This window comes from Diceros bicornis, chromosome 24 (genome assembly GCF_020826845.1).
Source record: "Diceros bicornis minor isolate mBicDic1 chromosome 24, mDicBic1.mat.cur, whole genome shotgun sequence".
Classification (NCBI taxonomy): Eukaryota; Metazoa; Chordata; class Mammalia; order Perissodactyla; family Rhinocerotidae; genus Diceros; species Diceros bicornis.
In genome coordinates this window covers 41,778,373-41,801,686 of record NC_080763.1, presented here as the reverse complement: position 1 = coordinate 41,801,686, position 23,314 = coordinate 41,778,373, and the positions used below count along the sequence as shown (strand labels likewise).

General features: G+C 37.4%; 1 protein-coding gene across 3 annotated transcripts in view; it reads left to right on the top strand.

Annotated features, from left to right (window-relative positions):
* ATG2B (autophagy related 2B) overlaps positions 1 to 23,038 on the top strand; it is a 75,512-nt gene extending 52,474 nt beyond the window's left edge. For all 3 annotated transcript variants that reach the window (XM_058567650.1, XM_058567649.1, XM_058567651.1), the window contains 12 exons: positions 146 to 372; positions 1,358 to 1,466; positions 2,440 to 2,634; positions 3,572 to 3,673; positions 9,382 to 9,460; positions 9,771 to 9,978; positions 12,388 to 12,457; positions 12,811 to 12,893; positions 13,503 to 13,624; positions 13,855 to 14,009; positions 14,680 to 14,829; positions 18,134 to 23,038. In XM_058567650.1, coding sequence (XP_058423633.1) covers positions 146 to 372; positions 1,358 to 1,466; positions 2,440 to 2,634; positions 3,572 to 3,673; positions 9,382 to 9,460; positions 9,771 to 9,978; positions 12,388 to 12,457; positions 12,811 to 12,893; positions 13,503 to 13,624; positions 13,855 to 14,009; positions 14,680 to 14,829; positions 18,134 to 18,364 — 1,731 coding nt within the window. In that variant the 3' untranslated portion in view covers positions 18,365 to 23,038. The remainder of the gene's footprint in view (positions 1 to 145; positions 373 to 1,357; positions 1,467 to 2,439; positions 2,635 to 3,571; positions 3,674 to 9,381; positions 9,461 to 9,770; positions 9,979 to 12,387; positions 12,458 to 12,810; positions 12,894 to 13,502; positions 13,625 to 13,854; positions 14,010 to 14,679; positions 14,830 to 18,133) is intronic.
* Positions 23,039 to 23,314: the final 276 nt, after the last annotated feature.

Here is a 23,314-nt window from a genome sequence, read left to right as displayed (position 1 = left end):
ATTAATGTCAGGACTTACTATTCCATTTTATATGTTGAAATCATTAAAAAGAATGCAGAATCAAGAAATACCATTGAGATATGCACTATAATCAGTGGTTTCTACTGAGATAAGAAAGTACGTGTTATCTGTTTCTTGATCCTAGGAGAAGGAAGAAGAACCGGTTGTAAAAGTAATGGTTGATGATGCAATTGTGATAAGAGATAATTATTTTAGTGTGCCTGTTAAGAAGACAGATACAAGCAAAGCCCCGTTACACTTTCCTATTCCTGTAATTCGGTATGTTGTTAAAGAAGTCTCTCTTGTTTGGCATCTTTATGGAGGAAAAGATTTTGGAACAGCCCCTCCTACTTCTCCAGCTAAAAGTTATAAGTAAGTTAATTTCTACATAAGTTTATTTGGCAGGCCAATATATTCTTTTTATAGAAAAATACATAGAATTTATCATTTTAAGAATTATCTATAAAGTAGTATTAAAAACTGTAATTAAATGATACTCTTAAAGTTTTCCATTTGTGAACTTATTTGCATTGTTTGTGTTTTTACTAAAATATGATGACTTACGTGATTTCCATTCAGAAATTTTTCAGGTACCTACCATGTACCAGAGCTTTTGTTAGAGGCACATTCACTAAAATGAATAAGACCCAGACCTTGCCCTCCATTCAAAAAGGAGAGACATTTATGTGAGCAAATGAGGGCAGTGAAGTGCAGTGTGTGCCTCAGGAGGCAGGGACCGTGCATGCCCCTAAGTCTCCAGCGTCCAGCAGTGTACTAAGCAAAGATTTGATGCTCCTGAAGTACTTGTTAAACAAGAGTGTTATTCGGTTAGTGCTAGAAGAGAACTAGGTAGAGGGACTAGGTATAGTGGGGGCAAACATTCTCATTGGGGTGGGGAGGGTCAGAAAGGGCTTCATGGAGTAGTAACCTTTGGCACAACAATGTACTAACTTTTTCAACTAAGAAGTAATTTTTAAACACTTCTGACTTTACTGTAATTCTTTTCTGTATTAATTGGGATTTCTAGGACTTGTACTCTGACTGGAAGGGTTTCTGAAGTGATAAGGAACTTAATATGGAGGTTGCATTTCTAAGTCTATCCTGTGGTATGAACAACAATAGCATACTTAGGTTTTTCTGTAGTTTTAAATGTTTAGTAAGCAGATGATTGCCCTAATGGCAGTAATAAAATTCATGTTCTCAAAGTCTCTAAAGTATGAAAAATGTGGATTTGTGGCAACGTTCTGATAGTTCTGTGATCTTATTTTCCCTTTTCATCTTGTTATTTTTCCTTATGTCATTCATTGCCTTCCCTTGAATATTCCTTTCACAAAAGGTTTTTTTCTCCCATTTATAGTAGTCCCCACAGTTCCCCTTCTCACACACCCACAAGACATGGACGTAATATGGTATGTGGGGGAAAAGGAAGAAACCATGACTTTTTAATGGAAATCCAGTTAAGCAAGGTAAGATGGCATTTTGAAAGCAAAAATCCACTGAAGTAGGGGCATTAGTAGGGTTCTTTGGTTACCCCTCGTGCTCATCTTGTGGTCTTAAGCCGGCAGTCCCAACCCTTTGGGTTGGAAAAGTGCAGGGGTCTTGTATAAAACTCTTACCTCTTTTTCCTTCTCAGACGTTCTGAGAAGGCTGAGGTTTTGTTTTTGTTTTTGTTTTCCTAGGCTACCCCTAGAACAGTGTCTCTCAGAGTTGAGCAGGCATCAGAATCCCCTTGAGAGCTTGTTAAAACACAGGTTGCTGGACCCCAAAGTTTCTGATTCAGTAGGTCTGAGGTTGGCCTGTGGATCTGCATTTTTAATGAGTTCCCAGGTGATTCTGATACTGCTTTTCCCAGAACCACACCTGGAGAACCACTGCCCTTGGAATATCTATCTGGGAAGGCCCGCCATTGAATAGCACATGTCAGGTCCTTTGTGAACATCTAGAGACCAGTAGGGCCAGGCCGCCAATGACAGCATATGTATTCAGTTCTGTCAGCTTGTCTGGGATTGTGCAAGTGTCATGTAGTAGGGTGCTTAACATAGAAATGTAGTGATGACAATTCCTTGTATTTAATTGTATCCTTGCCCTCTTTTGGGACTTGAACTCTGCCTCCATTGATTGATTTTCAAGCAATTTCATAGATATGCAAGGTGATAAGTTTATGTCTTCTTCCTGTTGAGGGTTTTGCTTGAAAAGAATAGGGATTTTACCAGGATTAAATAAAAAATGTCAGTCAAGCTTATCTTCGGATGATAGGGTACACACAGATCAATCAATAAATAAGTGAACAAAAGAAGGAATGTTATGTTGTTCTCTGAAAGTGGAATTGAAATCCGAGAATTCAAAGAAAATGCTGAGTGATATTTGCATTTTAAAGAGAAAATCTAATTTAAATCAGATGTGAAGATGGCTCCGGGTTCCTTCTTCTTGTCTGTGCAGGTGAAGTTTCAGCATGAGGTCTACCCCCCATGCAAGCCGGAATGCAGTTCCAGCCTCCTAGAACACCCAGTCTCCCGGCAGGTGTTCATTGTGCAGGATCTTGAGATTCGAGATCGTCTGGCAACGTCACAAATGAATAAGTTTTTGTACCTGTATTGCAGTAAAGAAATGCCTCGAAAAGCTCATTCCAACATGGTAAGCTTTAAAACTTCATGTTTTTTTGTTGTTATATTTGTTTTGGAAAAGTGTTTTTATATCTAACTGCAGAAGATTTAGACTGGGAAAGATTACTGAATATTTTTTCTCATTTTAATATGAAAATCCCCTTTTTTTTTTTTTTTTTTGGTGAGGAGATCAGCCCTGAGCTAACATTCGCCAATCCTCCTCTTTTTTTTTGCTGAGGAAGACGGCCCTGGGCTAACATCTGTGCCTATCTTCCTCCACTTTATATGGGACGCCGCCACAGCATGGCTTACCAAGCAGTGCGTCGGTGCGTGCCCGGGATCCGAAGCAGCGAACCCCGGGCCGCCGCAGGGGAGCGCGCACACTTAACCGCTTGCGCCACCGGGCCGGCCCCTATGAAAATCCCTTTTAAATGTGCTGTGTAAAGTTTTATGTTTTAAAAATTATTTTGCACGTCACTTCTAGGGTCTGTTAACTATAATTGCCAATATATTGATACCTGAGGAAAAACAGAAGTCCATAGTGATCTACACAAAATATTTAGTATTGCTGGAAGTGTTCCAGATTTCTAACACTTTTTACATTTTAGTAGAGCATCAATGATTAGCTCAGGACTTCTGGAAGAAAACTTCACAGAAACTCTTTGGAATATGGGCCTATGGATTAGCTTCAGGGGCTCAGCAGACTCCTTTGAGACTGCTAGTACAGCATGATTGTTTGCATTTTTTCCTCTGAAGAGAATCCATATCTTTCATCAGATTCTTGAGGGAATGTGTACCCAAAAAAGTTTGATTCAGGTTTTTAAGGAAAGAGGGTTAACAATTCCACTTTTTGTTCTAACATAGGGAATAGAAATGGGATTTTTCCTTTCTTTTTTTTCCTGTTTTTAGTGAAAACAAGGGCATAACATCATTGAGGGAAAAACACCGTTCTCTTTCTTATCTTGTAGTTGACAGTTAAAGCATTGCACGTGCGCCCGGAGTCTGGCAGGTCCCCACAGGAATGCTGCTTAGGAGTGTCACTAATGCCACTTCGCCTCAATATTGACCAGGTTTGTACTGCAGGTGTGATTCTTGGAGTTAGGATTCAACATATATGTATCCCACATTCAGAATGAGAGATTTAACTTAGTAGGATCATAATGTTTATTATTGTTTCACTTGTATGAAAGTTGCTTAATTAAAGCAGACTCCTGCTGGTGAAGAACAGGGCATATTCATTAGGCATTTGGAATCGGAGCAATGCGTGAGTAAACCTTGTTAGATGTTACCTCCAGTCTCCTGCTCATTATCTACGTGACATAGCCCTTAATACCTGCTTCTTATTCTCTCTCCTCATTACCCACATCCTCCTAATGCAGACATACAGTTATGTTCAGAGAGTAGTAAAGGACTCCCTGATATCTATAATTGAAAGATAGAAGGGAGTGTGTCTTAATCGCAGCATCTGGCAGAGAATTCCTTCTGCTTTGAGCAGAATGACAAATCAGTAAATTGGCACCTAAACAGGTCACAAACAACAGAAATTTATGGAAAGGCATAAAGAAATCCACTTTCCCATATTCTAGCAAGCATCCCGTCAGATTATTCTGGGTTTTTCTTTGACCCAGAGAGCTGTTTAAAACATAGTTAGTGCTTCTTCTACAAACTTTATTCCAAGTATCTGAAAATATGATGCTTTGTAGTAGTACAGTATAATGGTGGAGAACATAGTTTTGGAGTCTGATCTGGGTTTAAATCTCAGTTCTCTTTTACTAGCTGAGTAGCTACGGGTAAGTTACTTAACTTCTCCAAGCCTCAGTTTCTTCATTGACAAAATGGAAGAAATAGTAATACACGTAGCATCGTGTTTTTTAAAATGAGGATTAAATGAGTCTAGTGCATATAAAACGTTTAGCTTGGTGCCTGGCACACAATGTTAAAGATCAAAAATGTTAACTGTTATTATTATTAACGAAGCATATAACAACTGAAGAAAATAAATGGAGGTTTTAAAATAATCTGCTTTTGAAATAACAAAACCCTCCAGTTATACCTTATATTGACGTGAGCTCAGGTTTGGAAGTAGAGTATATGTGGTTGGGGTTATTTGTTTGCTTAAGTAATATTGATTGAATAATGTTGGTTTTTTATTTAAGTAACAGATATTTTCAGGAATAAGTTTAAATTATATTTATACTGTAGACAAAATATAGGCATATCAGAAAACTTTAATATCTGTAGCTTCTGAGCTGGTTCAGACTTGCCAATGAGTACTTTAGATTTTTGTTTTCTCATTACGAGAAGAACATCTTTTTACACCCATATTTTTTTTTAATTTACCCATACATTGACCTAGTAGGAATATGATGAAGTATTTATGGGAAATTTGATCTGTGGAAATCACCAGTATGAGCAAGATATATCTTTATGGCATGACTTGACCAACTTAGCAGGCCCAATTTTCTTTAATAGACCCTTTTTTTTAAATGTTGAGCTTAATTTCTTTAGAACTATAAAGCATTATGATTTTAAAATTGGGAAATATTAATCTTAGAGAAAACAGTCAGGGAAATAAATGTTATGATTAAACTGAGGAGGAATGGGAAATAATTCCCCAAGATATGAAACCTAGGAAAACAAAGCCATGCTACAAATATATTACCATCCAAAAATTCCTTCCTGGTTTGGCTCTTGTAAGATTGACATACATATTTTGAGATAGCAAATGGTCATCTGAATAGAAAACCAAATATTTGTGTTCTTCCTTTTTTCTCTTGAAAACAAATCAGTTGATGAATGATAATGCTTTGAGTAATATTTTTCTTACCAAGCATGTCTCTGACTTTATCTTAACTAGATCAAAGACAGTAAGTATGAAAGCAACACATTGTTTTCTCATGTTTTTATTTTATTTTATTTATTTATTTATGTTTTGTGAGGAAGATCAGCTCTGAGCTAACATCCATGCCAATCCTCCTCTTTTTGCTGAGGAAGACTGGCTCTGACCTAACATCTATTGCCAATCCTCCCCTATTTTTTCCCCAAAACCCCAGTAGATAGTTGTATGTCATAGTTGCACATCCTTCTAGTTGCTGTATGTGGGACGTGGCCTCAGCATGGCCGGAGAAGCGGTGTGTCGGTGCGCGCCCGGGATCCGAACCCGGGCTGCCGGTAGCGGAGCGCGCGCACTTAACCGCTAAGCCACGGGGCCGGCCCTCTCATGTTTTTAAAAAGCTGCATTACTGTTTGAAGTTCGGTGCAATTGCTTCCAAAGCCCAGTGTGCCCAGCACGTAGGATAGGCAGGAAACTAGGCAGATGGAGTGACTTCCATGTAGAGGGGTAAGTAGATGATGGGGGTCATATAACTAGGCAGTGTGAGATCTGAAATATGAAGTGGCCAGATTTCCTGACTCTCTTAGTCTAGTGTTCATTTTAGTATTGTATGCCCAGAAATGTGTGTAGGGAAGATATGTTAATTAATTCCAAATCATTTGCTGAATGCCAGCTTTGTCCCAGGTTCTGTACTAGGATACTGGGGATACAAAGATGAATAAACATTCCCATCCTCAAAGAGCTCTGAATACTGGGGGGACCGACATAAAACAGATCATTTTAACACTCTGATAAGTACAACTGGTAAGATAGGCGTAAAGATATGACCCACAGAAGAGGGTTCCTAAGCTGGGCTGGGAGTTTGGAAGAGTGAGGTGATCAGGAAAGGCTTTCAGGAAGGAGTAACACTTGAGTTGGGTCTTAAGGAATGCACTGGAGTTAGCTATGTTAAGATTTTTGTAAAGGCATTGAAGGCCTAATTCAGGTTGTGAGATGAGATGTGAGACCATTCTAGTAAGATAAGTAAGTGCTCAGCTGAGGTTGGAAATGATGAATGTATAGCAGAACCAGTTTGTACATCTGTGGTTTTTCAGCATTGTTGCTTAATTGCCTGAGAATGACATTAAAAGTAATTCTTTTAACATTTTGTCATATTGCAGTATTAATATCCTCTATCATAGGACTTTAAAGCTAGAAATAACTATTTTGTAGTCAAAGTATAGCATAAATAATAAACCATATTTTTTTAAGTTTTAAAAAATTGTATTGAGGTATAATTTGCATATAATAAAATGCACAGATTTAGGTATACAGTTTGAGCTTGACAGATGTATACACTTGAGTAACTACTACACCAATTGAAACGTGGAACATTTTCTGTAACCTGCAAAGTCCCATCATGTCCCTTTGTAGTCAGTCTCCACCACCCCAAAGCAACCATTTACGTCGTTTCCATCACCGTAGATTAGCTCTTCCCGTTCCACACCTTCATGTAAATGAAATTGTATCTTGCGTCCTGTACTCAACATTATGTTTGTGAGGTTCATCTATGTTGTAGCATGTATCAACTATTCATTTTTATTGTTGGGTGTTACTTCATTGGATATACCACAATTTGTTTATCCATTTATTTATTGAGTTACATTTGTGTTTTTCTTGTTTTTGGCCCTTATGAATAAAGCTGTTATGAAATTTGCATACAAGTCTTTTTTTTTTATGGACATATGTTTTTATTTTTCTTGGGTAAATATATATATATATATATGGCCAGCCCTGGTGGTCTAGTGGTTAAGATTCAGCGCTCTCACCCCCATAGTCAGGGTTTGTTTCCTGGTCAGGGACCCACACCACCTGTCTGTCGGTCATACTGTGGTGGCTGCGTGTTGCTGTGATGCTGAAAGCTATGCCACCAGTATTTCATAAACTAGCAGGGTCACCCATGGTGGACAGGTTTCAGCGGAGCTTCCAGACTAGACAAATTAGGAAGAAGGACCTGGCCACCCACTTCTGGAAAAATTGGCCATGAAAAAAACACTATGAATAGCAGCAGAGCATTGTCTGATATAGTGCCGGAAGGTGAGAGGATGGCGCAAAAACACTAGGCAGGGTTCCACTCTGCTGTCCACAGGGTTGCTAGGAGTTGGAATTGTTGGGCACTAGCAACAACAAAATATATATATATAAACAGAATTTCTGAGTCATAGGGTAGATGTGTGTTTAACCATCATGAGAAGCTGCCAAACAGTTTTTCACAGTTTTGTGCCATTGTACTTTCCTACCAGTGACAGATGAGAGCTGCAGCTGCCTCATACTCTGAGCAAACTTGGTGTTGTCGTCTTCATTTTAGCTGTTTGACTTGGTGTTCATTGTGGTTTTAATTTGGATTTCCCCGATGACTAATGATGCTCAGCATCTTTTCATGTGCTCACTCGCTATTTGTATATCTTCTTTTGTGAAGAGTCTTTTTGATGCTAGTTTTAAAATTAGGTTGTTTGTCTTACTGAGTTGTAAAGAGTTTAGCATAAATACCAAAATTAAAAATTCTGAGAACATTTTGAAAAGCTGATGAATAGTATCCCTTTGTCTGTTTTGTGCGTTTGTAGTAAAAATTACTGTTTCTTGAGTCTTCCTTTTTTTTAAAGAGCAACTTTATACCTGGAATTTTCTGTGTGTTTTTTGAAGTCAGTCATGGAGTCAAACATTTATAGCATTAAAATATCACCATCTAGTGGCCAAAGAATAACATTTTATATACTGTTAACTTCGTTACCATGTAATATTTGATATATATATATATACACACACACACATGCATATATAGTAATATATAATAAATGTGTATCATGTAAATAATATATAAAATATATATAAATATATATGTGTAAAGCATAATAATATAATGAAAAATTCATGAACCTACTACCCTGCTGTAGAACTAGAATATTTCTAATACTGTTGAAACTACCTGCTTGCTCTTCAGGCCCATCCCTCAATCTCCCATATGTTATGTTACTTAGAAAAATGCCTTTCTAACTTACATCATTTATACTTCTGATAAATGTGATCAGTAGTTGATCAGATGCTTTTGAATTGTTGGTCAAACTTGGTGTGCTACCAAATATTGTGACCCTGTAATTCACCTTCACATTGTTTTTAGTATAATGTTAATATTTCATATTAATGTAGAATTTTTAAAATAGAAGGGAAGAATAAGAAAGAACAGGCCCAGGCATTTAATTTTCATGTTCTCCAAAATGGATTTGTTAGTTTGAGTGAGGTAGGCAAAATGAAGCTGCTAATGACCGGCAAATATGGCTTGCATGTACAGCATCAAGACAGATCCATACATTTTTGTTTGTAATTATATAATTTCGGAAGAGACCACACTGAATGGGTGATTTTCTTGTTAATTTTTGTTTTGAATATCATGTCTACTGAAGAAAATGTATTAAGGCAATAAAACATAGTGGTAAAGCAGGAATAAGACATTAAGAACTTTTAAGGCACATGGCGAATATTCAGTACATGATTGCTGCTACTATTATTGTTAGTAATGTTACCACTGTCAATTTAGAATGAGAACTAATGCTGAGTAAGAATGCTGTATTTCCAAGAAAACTAAAATGTACTTTTAGAAATCCTTCCTAGCTTTGTAATTTTTAACTTCTCTGTGTCTTAATGTTCACATCTATAAATTAATTTTCTCATAGAGTTGTGAGAATTAACAATGAAGTGTGTGTGTGTGTGTATGTGTGTGTGGTGGGGGAGAGAGAGAAGAGATTGAGAATACGAACAATGCCTGACACAGAGTAAGGACTCAATATATTATAGCTGTATGTGAATAATGAGTAAAATATGAGACGTTAAGGTACTTTGTTTCATGATTTTAGAAATAGATGTACCTTCCCCCCCCCTTCTAGTTATAATTATGTCTCTTAATTTTAGGATGCCTTGTTCTTCCTGAAGGATTTCTTCACTAGTCTTACTACAGAAGTAGAGCTTCTAATGGCTCCAGATCCAGAAGGTATTAAATATGTACAGTTTGAAAAAGTCTATAACAAGTATTTGGGTTGATTTTGATTGTTATGAGGCCTTTTTGAGAATATACTTACAATATTTATTCTCATTTATATAAATGTATTCTGTGTTTATTTTTAAATTATGCAAATATAGTTTATGTAAAAGTAATAATTTAAAAGGTGAAAGTCAAATTTCTCTGTAGTAATTGTGTTTATTAAGTGAAATGTAGCAAAACAAGTTAAATCTAGATTGATTTAAAATGGTTACTCTAAGGAAACATACCTGATTTTTCAAATGTGCACTTATGTTTTCAGTTAAAAAGTCTCCTGGAGCTGATGTCACCTGCAGTTTGCCAAGGCATTTAAGCTCCTCAAAGGAGCCAAATCTAGTTCTTTCTTTCCCTGGGCCAAAGCACCCTTCCCAAAATGGTAGTGCCAGTTCCGTGGAAGTGGCTAATGGGGAGGAAGAGAAGGACTTCTCAGCTGAAGAAACGTCATTTAGTGATCAGCCTGTCTTTTTTAGGTAAATCATTTAATTTTGATAACAAATGAAGTGATTTTAGAGTTTTGAGGATTGTTCTTTAATGCATTTGTGTACTGGTAGTCATGAGGTCATGCCAGCTTTTCTTTGCAGCGCCAAATAATCAACTGGTGTATTTATTTCTGTGTGATCACCACCTAACTTGCACCTCTCATTTACACTTAGTAACCCAGGTTCAGGATTCATCTCTCTGTTGATTCTGTGGTAGGAATTTCCTCTTCCTCTTAGCTTCTTCCCTTTTTCTTCCTTCTGTCCCCCTCTCCCCTCAACTTTGGCATTCCTGCCTTTTCCTCTATGGGTATTGTCTATCTAGTTGTCTCTGTCTGCCCTTCCTCATCACTGTGTCATTCCTGACTCTTCCTAAACCCACTGGAGTTTATCCCTCGTTTCCAAACCCATTTATTCTTCCCATCGTCTTTCTTTCCCAACCCTTGCTGGTAGGGATGGAGTCTTGGCTCTGTTGGAAGGAGGAGGGATGAAGATCAAAGCCACTTGTGTTGTGAGAACAATTAGCTGCCTTTCCTGGTTTTCCGTATTCTTCTCCCGTTGACATCAGTGATCCCCAAATTCTCTTTCCCTCTAAGTTCTGAGGTTAGACTTCAGGTATAGCCTAAAGTGGGCAGTATAACTATTTTAAAATGTTTTCATGTTTTAAATACCTTGTATACTGAGGAAAATAGATAGAAAAAAATAATAGAATATGAGAATTGGAAAGATCCTGGGATAGATGATCTCTAATGTTTCCAAACCTTTTCACCACAAAAGAACCTCTTTTATTATTTTCCACATTGGTATTTTTATTTTAAAAAATTTTTCCTACCAAAAAATTGTGTATCCTATGTAATAATTTAAATTCTCATTTTATATTCATCACATATAAACTACCAGTTTGTTTTCTGTAAACACTGGTTAAGTATAAAAGAAATTGAATTGTTACAATTCTGGCCTGAAAGCCAAGAAATTTGACACTTTTTAGTCAGCTTATGTAGCCTTAACTTACTTAGGTTAATGTTTATTTTTCTCATTAGACTATTTAGAATAGCCTATAGATTTCTGTTTCTACTCTCAAAAGCTCCTCGAGGGTCCAGGACCCTGGGGTGGTGATCAGTGATATAGTCCAGATTACTCACTTTACAGATGAGGAAGTTAGTGCCTAGAGAGGTGAGTTGACTTGCTCAAGACCACACAGTTAGTTAGTGGCCGAGCCAGGGCTAGAACACAGTCTTAAATCCCAAATTCAGTATATTTTCCGAAAGGCGGCGTAATAGTCCTTCCCCTTTCACCCGCCAAGCAGTTTTCATTCCACAGATATTTATTGAGTACTTACTATTTGTATGCCAGGTTTTGTTTGAGGCACACTGAGCAAAGTAGAGAAAAATCCCTATTGAATGGAGCTTACAAACAATTAAAATATATGATTTGCCCTAGTATATGCCATAAAGAAAAAAAGAGCAAGAAAGGAAGAGGCAGATAGGCAGGTATCGAGGCGCTGTTGCCCAGAGAACTGAACGGAGATGAGTATTCGGAAGATGAGGGATGACCTGGGATTCCAGGCTTCTTGTAGTGACTGCTGTAAATACAGCATTTCCGTGTCACTGTAGTTGAGTGGGCTTTTTTGGGATGGTGTAGGGTGTAACCAGTGACGTCAGTTCTGTAGAAACAATGTGTTCCAAGTTCCGCTTTACAGTCCAGCTGTGGAGACCAGCTCCGTTTGTTTGGTGTGTACCATCAGGGTGTAGTTATAATTCCATTCTTGCAGAACTCCCAGTATTTGTGTGTCCATATCCTATTCACAAGCTTTACTTTCAAGAATGTTCACTAAAATTCACCAATGTAGGTGGTACTTTCTAAATTTACCGCTGAAGACACTTATCCTCAGAGAGTGGAAGTTACTTGCCCATGATTGCATCCCATGTAACTGGTAAAACCGGGACTCACGTCCGGGTTCCCGGGCTCCTTCTGCTTCGTCATGGAGCTAAAATAATTACCTTACCTCTTCTCTTTTTTACTTCTTGGTAATGAGTATATTATTTGGTTTAATCTTAAAGGTTGCTTTTATTAATTTGTTTTCTTTATGAATTGAGAATATCTGCCAGAATAAATTTTTCTAAGATAAACATTATTTAGTAAACTAGTAAAAAGTTTTTGTGAGAAAATTTAAACATAATAAAATAAATACAATTTATAACATGACTAACATCAGTTTTTGTTATATTACCTTAAGAAAAGGTAGAACTAAAAGACATTCTCTTTTATTTAGGCCTTAAGATGTTCACATTATTTATTTTGTGGTTTTGTTTTTATTCTGCAGTTGAACAAATTAATTTATATCTAATTTCAACTATTAGTAATTTTGAATATAAATAACTTCCCTCCTTTCTTTATCTTCAGAGAATTTAGGTTCACATCAGAAGTTCCTATTCGACTTGATTATCATGGCAAACATGTATCGATGGATCAGGTTCGGAAACTTTGCACAAATATACTCTACAAAATTTTCTCATTTGTTTTTCTAAGGGACTAAATTTTTTTCAAACTTTTTTCTGCCATAGTTTATATATATGTTTGAAATGAAGTGCAAGATGTTAAAATTTAATTCTGTTTTAAGTAAATTAAATATCATTTACTTAAGGTCCCGTGAGTAAAATTTGATATAAATTGGGTCATACATATTATAAGTATTTTTTTTGCTGTAAAAATTTAAGTGTTTTAGCCTCCTTAGTGAATATTGCTTTGACTTTCCCAGATAAAAACTATTTTAAATGTTGAATCTCTCAATTTACAGATTAATCTGGCCTTTTTTTAATTTTAAAGGGTACGTTAGCTGGGATTTTGATTGGTCTGGCGCAGTTAAACTGCTCTGAACTAAAGCTGAAGAGGCTCTTCTATCGACATGGGTAAGTTGGGTTATTCTGTGAGGCTGTACGGTGTGCTTACTAAAGTGTACAACAAATTAAATATTGAGTTTTCTTAGCAAGCATATATAGTTTAATTATTTTACAGTATTGTCTGTAGAGAGCTCATGTTTAGAGGATTCTTATTGATTAGGGGCTATTTTTATTCTGAAAGAGTAGAAGTAGTTTGAACAGAGTAGTATTTTTCAAAAACAGCCATAGTTATATTTTTTTAAATTTCCAAAAGTTGTAAATTAGCTTATTTAGTGAAAAGACCGGAAATTCACAAAGTAGTAATTCTTGATAGCTAAGAACCATGTGGCAATTTACAGATGTTGAGTTAATCCTATGTCAGAGCTTTAGATGTTCAAGAAATAAGAAGAGTGGAGAAACACACTTATACATATTACCTAAGCATTATAGAAATTAACATTACATATGGATTATGTATATGTGTGTACACATATATATGTATATATTCAGATTGATTGTAATGTTTTGTCCTTGTAATTTGTAAATTTTTTTTTGTCTTAAGTAAAAAAAATCCCCCAAACTTGTCTAAACCTGTAAATTTCTTTCTCCTTTCCATATACTAATAGTCATTTCCTCTAGTTTGCTAGGTGTTGACAAATTATTCTCATATGCAATCACTGAATGGCTTACTGACATTAAGAAGAACCAACTACCAGGAATCCTGGGAGGTGTGGGGCCTATGCATTCACTAGTACAATTAGGTGAGTTTTCTTTTTTAATCAAAAGATAATTTATTTTGCCTGATCAGTGTTTCTTAACCCTTCTGGGGTTATGGATGCCTTTGAGAGTCTACATGAGGACCATCTTTGCAGAAAATCTACATGTGTAGTCATACATACAAAGCTTTGCCTCGCATTTCAGGGGTTAGAATGACAGCGGAGATCTGAGCTCCACACTCCCGTTGATTTCTATGTGTTGACTGTTGTTCTAGTGCAAGGCCTGAAGGACTTGGTCTGGTTACCAATAGAGCAATACCGGAAGGATGGGCGCATTGTCCGAGGATTTCAGAGAGGCGCGGCCTCCTTTGGCACCTCAACAGCGATGGCTGCTCTAGAACTTACAAACAGAATGGTTCAAACCATACAGGTATCTTTCCACGGACTTTCTAAATCTATACAAAGAGGAAGAGCCATTGTAAAATGGTTGGGTTATTTTGTTTTAAAATGATACTGTGAAAATATACAAAATGTTGAGAGTAGGTAGTTTATTTGTAGTGATTTAATATCATGCTTGTTTTATTGCTTAGCTGTCCAGTGTTATATAATTAGTAGAATAAAGCAGTGGAATACAGTGTCAAATTTGTTTGCCTGTTTCAGGTAAATTATAACCATTAAGTTAGCTGAGGATTTATTTCACCACATTTATGTGAAAAGATCATAGCTAAATGTAAATTATAGATCAAACAGTAGTCCTGTGGAAATTTGTTATATTAAGGATTAAGTGCCGGTTGACCTTATCCAGTTGTTCACAGACTGTGCACTCTTGACTAACATGATAACAGGGAGTGTTCTCAGAGGACAGAGGAGGGGCTGAAAAAATAAGCTCAATCCAGATATTAGTTTTTAATGTACCCTTTAATGTTCTTTTTATAAAAGTAATAAATGCTTGTAAAGAATTCAGACACTGCAGACGTGCCTGTATCAGGGTGTGTGAGTCCCTCTGTGTTTCCTCACTCCCTGTAGGAAGTGCGCTGTTAGAGCGTAGCTCTCCTAACTTCCTTCTGATTCATTGCTTACTTTCTGTTATGATAATCCAGGCAGCAGCAGAGACTGCTTATGACATGGTGTCTCCTGGTACCCTTTCTGTTGAGCCCAAGAAGATCAAAAGGTTTCCTCATCACCGGTTAGCCCACCAGCCCGTGGACCTGAGGGAAGGTGTGGCCAAGGCCTACAGTGTTGTGAAGGAGGTAAGTGAACACTTGAGTGGACGAGCCAGAACCAGTTTGTGTGCTTTCCTGGCTTTCATCTAAAGAGCTTTCCGTGGTTGGAGTTTGTTCCCAAGAAACCTCTGGGAGTGGATTTGGAACTGCTATCAATAGCGAGTGCAAATACCTGTGTGAGGTAAGAGAAGAGGGCGACATTGTGACTGATAGGCTTACGACAAGAGTAGTGATCGAGTGGAAAGACCGACTCTCTTTACATGCGGAAGCAAGCAAGGAGTAGAAACAAACTCCACGTTCTCACCAACTGAATTTAACACATTTTATACTTGGCTGTTTTTAACTCAAATTTGTTTAGAAATACAACTTCAGGTAAATCACTCACCTTGATCCCATTCCTATACCTTCACTATCCTCAAAATGGTATATATTTTTTCTGTATGTGTTTTTATAGTTTTATTATATAAGTATGTATTCATAAGCGAAACATACTATTGTTTATATTTTAAAAGTTAACATAAATGGTATCGTTATTTGTTTCACTCTGTAACATGTCTTTCAAGAGAGATCAGTGTTGATATATGTAGATCTCATTTAAACTTATAATATTTCATTGTGTGAATATGGCATAATTTATTTATTTTCCTGGTGGTAGACTGTTTCCATTTTTTTCCCTAAAACGCTGCTGTAGGAATCTTCATATAAATGTCCTTTTGTTCATACGTGCAAGAAGCTGTTAAGGGTGGTTTTGGTGATTTGTAACTATTTGAATCTCGACATTTATTAAGCATTGCCAAATTGCAGTTTAGTTGCGCCAGTGAACCCTGGTTCTTTATGAGTGTTGTCAGGGACATTCCCTGTCTTTTTGACATACTTTTTAATATGACATGAAGATTGAGGTCGTTTTACTTATGATTCATGTATTAGGATTTCATTAAAGACATTTTCTTCTTCATATTCTGACAGGCAGAAGTGCCTGGGATAGCCTTTACCTGGCAAAAGTAGCCTCTGTGTCCCAAATGGTGGGAAGCCCACTGAGGTAGGGCCCCCAAGAAATGCATTGGTGAATAAATAAAGGCAAGACTGCTGGTCGCCTTTCTTAAAAAGAGATTTAGTTGGGAGAATAAAGAGAGAGAATTACCAGTCAGACCTATTCCTGCAGATGTCAGGATTGCACTAGTTATCAGTAGACATGTTAGAAATCAGATTTGTAAAAATGATCCTGGGTTCAGGGTGTAGCAGGGGCAGCAGGATGTAATAGCACTGGATATGTAGCACTTTGCAATTTGCAAAATGCTTGCCTAATTTAATCTATATTCGTTTTAAAATAAATATTTGTGTGCTTACTGTGTGCAAGTGTATAGTAATCCTTAAAGATAGGTGGTCTTCCTGCCTTACAGATGAGGAAAAGGGCCAGGAATGGCCTCCCCAGTGTACATGGCGTCAGTGGTGGACCCAGGGTTGGAGCCGGGTATCTGGGTCTACCCTTGAGTTCTCTCTCTAACTCCATCAACAGGAAGAATGAAGGAAGGGAGGGGGAGAGCAGCAGGCAGGGATTGGGCGGTACGGTGTGCTTTATTAGACTCAATCTGAATTCTATATTAAAGAACTTTTAAAATAGAAGTTGCTAAGTGGTGATAAGTTTCTTTTTCCTTTTAGATGTTAATAACTCAAAGATCAGGAGAAAACATCCCATGTGTTTCACAGATAGGCTCCTCCTTTAAATCAGGGGTCTGCAAACTATGGCTTGTGGGTCAGATCTGGCCCAGGCCTGTTTTTGTATGGACCTTCTAGCTAAGAATGATTTTTACAATTGTAAAGGATTGTAAAAAGAAAAAAAACGCATATAACAGAGATTGTGTGGCCCACAAATATTTACCATCTGGCTCTTTACCATGAGAGTTTGCCCACCCCTGCTTTACATAATTCTGTTACGTGGTAGTCAGGGAATTGTGGTGAGGGTAGTAGGAGTTAACTAGGAATCATTTAACAGACACCTAGTACCTGCTAAGCTGTGCCAGCTCTTTGGATGCGTTATTTCATTTAATTCTAACAATCACCACAGTATTTTAATTCCCCATTTAAAGGATGTGTAAGGTCACGCAGCTAAGTGATGGAGTTGAGATTTAAATTTACTTCTGTTGTCTCCAGACGTGGTGGTGTTAATCATTGTATTGTAATAAACTAATACCTGATTATTGTTTATGGGTTAGAGAGGGGAGCTGGGGGAGGGTGCAGGAAGATGACGTGGGCAACTGTATAAATTATAAGCATTTTCTTCACTGTATTCACGGTTTTACTTATTGGCTTTTATCTTGGAAATAGTTTTAAAAATAGCACTTCCTTTTTTCTTTTTTAGTTCTTTTGGATTTCTTTTTTTTTTTTTGCCCTATGGTGTTACATGTTTTTGACCTCTGTGCTGGGTAGAAATGATACTCTTGTTAGTTTGTCAAAGTGATGGCTAGATTCTGGGTTAGGACAAGGTTCCTTGATTTCCCTGGGGAGCCCGAACTTCCTTGTGCTGTGCCCTTCACTGAAACGGTCACAGTGGAACGGCCCTCGTGTGCCCTAAGGGATTTCTGAGTTAGACAAATGGTAGACATTCAAAAGTCATGTGTAAAGTTTTACTACTTTGGCTCGACCTCCACGTTTGTATATTCAGCTTTAAAGCTAGCAGTCATGATTATTTTAATGTCATACAGTTATGAGAAAGGTTTAAAAATGCTGCAGAAGCTTTGTTTCTGATTATTAAACATGTTCCTGCCTTATGGTCTCAGAATTTTCTCTGTTTAATCCAATAAAATGTTCTACTTAGCCTTTTATCTTAATTGAATGTTCCACAGTTATCTTTTCTTATACATAGCCAGTAATTTAAAACAAATTAAATAATTTTCTGGAGCTTAGTAGAATTAGGTTTTCTTGTTACAGTTGAATCAAAGGAACTATCACCATATATTTTTAGTGATTATATTTATTCCAGAAACTTTGTTTGCTATGTTTGATTTAACCAGAGTGATTAATAGTGCCAGAAAAGCTATTCTTGGATCATTAAATATTTCTGTAAGCTTCCCTATGTGAAATTGTAGTTTAGGTACATTTTCCACACACAAATGTCACAACAAAATACTAAATCATAATAATTGCCTCTTACTTTCCCTTACAATTAGAATTTTGTCATAAAAATAACTATCCTGGGTTATCTCAAAAGCAGGTTTTTTTGGTCTAGTTATAAACATAGTGTTGATTGACTGTACTAAAGTGTGTATTATAGGATAATTTAGAGAGTTTTCTGACCAGTGATTTACTCCTCTTCTCCCCTTCCCCCTTTCAGGGAATTACGGACACGGCTCAGACCATTTATGAAACAGCAGCTCGAGAACACGAGAGCAGAGGGGTCACTGGTGCAGTGGGCGAAGTCCTGCGCCAGATTCCTCCAGCGGTGGTGAAACCTCTGATTGTTGCCACAGAAGCAACGTCAAACGTGTTAGGTGGCATGAGAAACCAAATTAGACCAGATGTTCGGCAAGACGAGTCACAGAAATGGCGCCATGGGGAGGACTGATATTTCAGACGCGATTCTTGATGAAGATGAGGGTAGAAGTAAGGAGCATAGTGGCCCATTGGCCGCTGTAGAGGGAACTCACTTAATTTTATTTTGCTCATCTCAGGAACAAAAGCATTTCTTAGTTAAATAATTTAATATCAAAAACAACATGCAACCAAAAACTTCTGACATATTAGGGCTAGTTTGGTACTTGCCTATAGAAATGTTTGGTGGCTGGTGTCAAAAGTCCTTAAAGCATTTGCTGCCAAGTTAGTGGAATGCTTGCTTTTATTAAAATGACTATAATTCTCCTTGTTACAGATGAGATATCATTGGAAACCTCCTTTTACAGTACAGAGTGCTCAAAAACATTTGAACACTTTGAAAGCACTAAATATGTTGCTCTGAGGAGTTGATTTTTCTCAAGTTTAAAAAGAATCACTGCTTCGAAACTTTCATTGAGAATGAGAGAGAGAAGCCACAGGGAAAGCAAAGCAAATAGGGTTTTCAATATAAATATCAGTGAGGAAAAAATAACCTAGTCTGTTGGATTTAGTGTCCATGCACTTGAGAACATTATTTCCATTAACTCAGAAAATCCTTCTGTGGGACTTTGAGAAGGTGGACGTCGCAGACATGTTCTGTTGTGTTGCACTTTATCCTGTGTGTGTGTATGTGTTTTTAGTTTAATACAATTCGTGCTATATTCTTTATGTAAGGAGTAAGTCTGGAAGTTTTTGGCAAAGGAAGGTAACTCAAATGTAATAGTTTTCATTTATTTTAAGTGTAAATGAAAATGTGCATTCTGTAATGAACAGGGGCCCATATGATTATTTATATGTTCAATTTTAAGCAGGTATAGTGCAACTTGTTAGGAATGTATGGAAAGGGAGATTGGAAGTGGTTTTCACTCTTTTAAAATTAACCAAAAATCGTCTGAATATGCCCTAGTTAACTATTTCGAGTTACTGTTTTTACTTGGTTAACAGTGTACATTTTGATAACCTGTCAGGAATGAATAAAGTATTTTTATTTAAAGGTAAAATTGTTTTATGATTCCATGAATATTTTGCTTTTCTTAGAGCATATTCATAGATGCAATACTATGATTTATCCCAAGATGCTTGGGAACACTTTCTCAAAATTGATTTTGGTTAATATCAAGTAAATCATTACCTAGGAGTGAGTGGGAGATTGTTCTCAAGAACCCAGTCCCTGACTGTAGATTAATCTGGCAGAAAGAGAATGTAGAACTTTGTATTCATCCACTGTTTAAAGCTGCGTGATATGACTTCTCATTTTCTAAAGCGGGGGGAATATTGTCGAGGTGAATTTGGAAAATGAGCTACACTTCAGTTTGGGGTTTGGAAAATGACGTTGAGTCGATTTCATTCTTTAAATGTTCTCAACAAGAAAGCAATGTAAACCAAAAATCTGAACATTTGGAATTTATAAAAATTGTGTTAAGTAGCATCTAATTTTATTTTGTTTCCTTTTTACTGATGAAAAACTTAAAAGGGAAGTGCTCAGAGTAACTACCTGTTTAAACATCACAGAACCATTTGTGACTCGGTCCCAATTCAGTGGAGGCCATGGAGACCATGGTCCTGAGTAAACACTAGCTATTGCTGTTTATTATCGTGAAGGGTCAAGCCTGCTTCTGGGGCATGTTCCGACCACGCCGCTCCTCCGCCCCAGGTTTCTCCGTTTTCTTTTACAATGGAACATGCTATGTGTGTTATCTGTGATGGTTCATCAAACTGGAAAACACTCAATCAAACTTAAAATTTTTAAATCTCTTTAACTTTCAAATATATTTTCCATAGTTATACTTAAAGTTCAATTGGATATAGGGAGAGATAATCATCCTCTTCTTTACACTCTGAGTTGCAAATGGACCCGTCTTTTGATAAATCAGGTTTGTAAATCCCATCTAAACATATGTCTTTATAATGTAATCTCCATGGTTCTCTCTGTGTTCTGCCTCCTGCACCTGCTATCGTTAGAACCCATGTTTGGGAATGGAAACCTCGTGTGTCAGAAAGGTTCAGTGTTGAACCTCTATTCAGTGTAGGTTTAACCAATATGCTCTTTACTTGAGATGTTTATGTAGAGGACCTATATATATTTGAATACTTCTGCACTATTAAGTATCCCTAATTTTTTCTTTTTTAAAGTCTTTTGTATTGCGACAACACACTAAAAAGAGTGTTAGGCAGGATCCTTGGGTTGCTAGATCTGTAACTTATCAAGCAGATGACTTGGCCAAGACATTTAATTTCTCTAAGCCTCAGTGTCCCTCTTTATAAATGAAGGGGTTTCTTACGACAAGTCCCAACAGAGATTTTCAGATGATTAGGGCGTGCATGCATGCGTGTGTGCGTGAGAATGATGATATGGGATGTAATGCTCACTAGAGCGCTTCAGACCTGTGACACTTCAGACTGGTGGCACTGTTGAATGAGAGCACTCTGGTCACATCACACAGAGTAGCCGGGCTCCTTTAGATCTTGGATCTCTTAGAGTAATGCATTTCTGAACGGCCACAGTGCCTGTGTGGTTGACTTTTGATGTGATACCTCTGAGTGGAGTAGACTGCATGTGTCCAGTTGTTGCCTGAGATAGGTATCACCCCAAGGAGTCAGGTGAGCAGGCTTGATCCAGATCCGTCAGTGAGTCTCAGAACCCCACAGTGTTATAGGAGCATTTTAAGTCCACCTTACATCCCAGATGTGAAGGCAGTGAAGACCCTAGCAATGTCTTCTCTTGAAGGGGGCTGATTTGGATCCCTCAGTTTCCCTTTCTGTCTGTCCCAATGTTGCCCTTACAAGTGAAACGTCCACTCAACATTCGTCTTTCAGGATTGATGTAATACAATGTTTCTTCTAGACATGGTAGCAGTAGACGTTCATTTTAATAAAGTTTGGATACAATTTGGATTCCCACCTAAGCACATATATTTAACATCAATATTTTTATAATGCAAAACTCACTTTAAGAAAAAAAATCTTCCCAAGTAGCAGTGCTCCTAGAATGGCAAAAATACTAAAAACCAGTGTTTCCTGCCTCCTGCCATGTGTCACTCTTAAATGCTATTAGAATATTTCCAGCTTTTAAGGGAATTACTTTTTAACCATCTCCTTTAAAAACTGTGTTCGGTAGGTTTAGTGCCTTTGTGCAGTCTCCAAACAGCCCAAACACCTGTCTGCGCCTGCGGGGGGCTGCTCGTCCAAAGGCGGCGTGTCTCCGCGAGTGTCTTCTGTTTCAGCTTCTCTGACCATGTGCAGTCTCAGCAGAGTGCACAAATGGCAGGCAGAGCCGAAGTTCAGCAATTTAAAATGAGGAATCCACATTTGCACTAAATGGTTTCAGGATTAACAATTAATTGTCTTAACATTAATTCAAATTTTGTATATTGTAAAAAGCTACGTGACTTAAGAGAAATCATTTAACATTGCATCAGTTTTCTTACACCTGCACTGGGTATAATTCCTCAGGATTGTGAGGAGTGTGGCGGGGCTAGTGTTCTATAGTGAGCAGTCTTCTCTGTTTCCCTTCACGTCCTCTTGACCTAAAGACATGAAAGAATGTCTATCAACTTCTTTAAGGTCCTTGAAAGTAAGGGACTATGCAAATGCAAAGATATTCTTTCGTATCTGCAAATGCATCAACTGGACATACCAGTTGGTATCAAATAGAATAAGTCAAATATAAATTTGTGAGTCTTAGGTTAAAAAGGAAGGTTATTGGTATAGTGTATTGATAATGAAAGAAAAAAAAAGATTTCTTTCATTACCAAGAAATCTTATTTCTGTTTACTGGAAGATACAGCTAGTCTTTTCATACAAGAATAGTCAAGCGCTTTAACGCCAATTTATTTTTTAGGATCATGCTAGGCACACTCCCTTTATAGACTTTATATGCACAGTTGCAAGTCAGCCAGTTTAAATCAGAAGTATTTTCTTTTCACCGTAGCGCCTGCAAATCAGAGCTAAAAAAGGCGTTCTAACCACCATAATGGCTTCTTTTGAGACAAGAAATTTAAGTGAGTTTCAACAATTCATATTTTGAGATGTCAGCAGTTTTTTAAAACAGGCATTAGAGATACAGTTTCACCTCCTGTAACAACTGTTGGCCCCTTGGTTTCAAGCATCTTGCTTCATAGTAAGCACCAGAGTGCTGTCTGCCTATTCCAAGAGGTTGTCAATGTGATGTGGGCTCAATGACGTCTCTAATGCTCTGGGTGGTTGGAGTAGCAGCCCCTCCTTTAAAAAATATGTTTACTTTGCTGTATCACATGTGTTTCATGTATATGAAATGGCAGCTTCCAATTTCTAGTTGGTTTGTCTTACATGTTTTGTATAGCTTGTCGGTCACACAGGACTATTTGCTTTTTCATTGCAAAGTTTGGTAGGGGCACTGAGTTCGGCTCTGATGTTAGTCCATCCTGACTGATTTTGGACATTGAACTGATCTCACCACAAGTCAAAGAACATACGTTGTGTACGTTGACTCTCGTTGCTAAGTTTCCTAATTTTCCTAGTTAGGGTCATTATGGATGTATGTGAATACTTGAAGAATACTGATGCTGTATGAGTATTTTTGTGAAACTGTAACTTGTCAGTGTGACTATTTAAAACATTATGAAATTAAGAATACAGAATACTCTTGAAGAAAATTAAAATATTTACTCTTTGGAGTTTGTTTTAAACACTGTTGTCTTTCGCCGAGAACTGTTCCCAAAACCCGTATCAAGTACTTTTTGGGGTACTGGGGTGGGGGGTGCATGGGTCTGCGTCAGCTGCTGTTATTGGAAAATGGTGTTCTACGATCCTGGTACTGCTGATGGGAAGTCTTGTATCTACCTGCTACTGGTTTCTGAGATATTTAGGGCATATAATGTTAAAATTTGCCTCTCCTCCCCTGTTTTGGATATTAATCGCTAGATTAGTTATCTTATCCCTACGA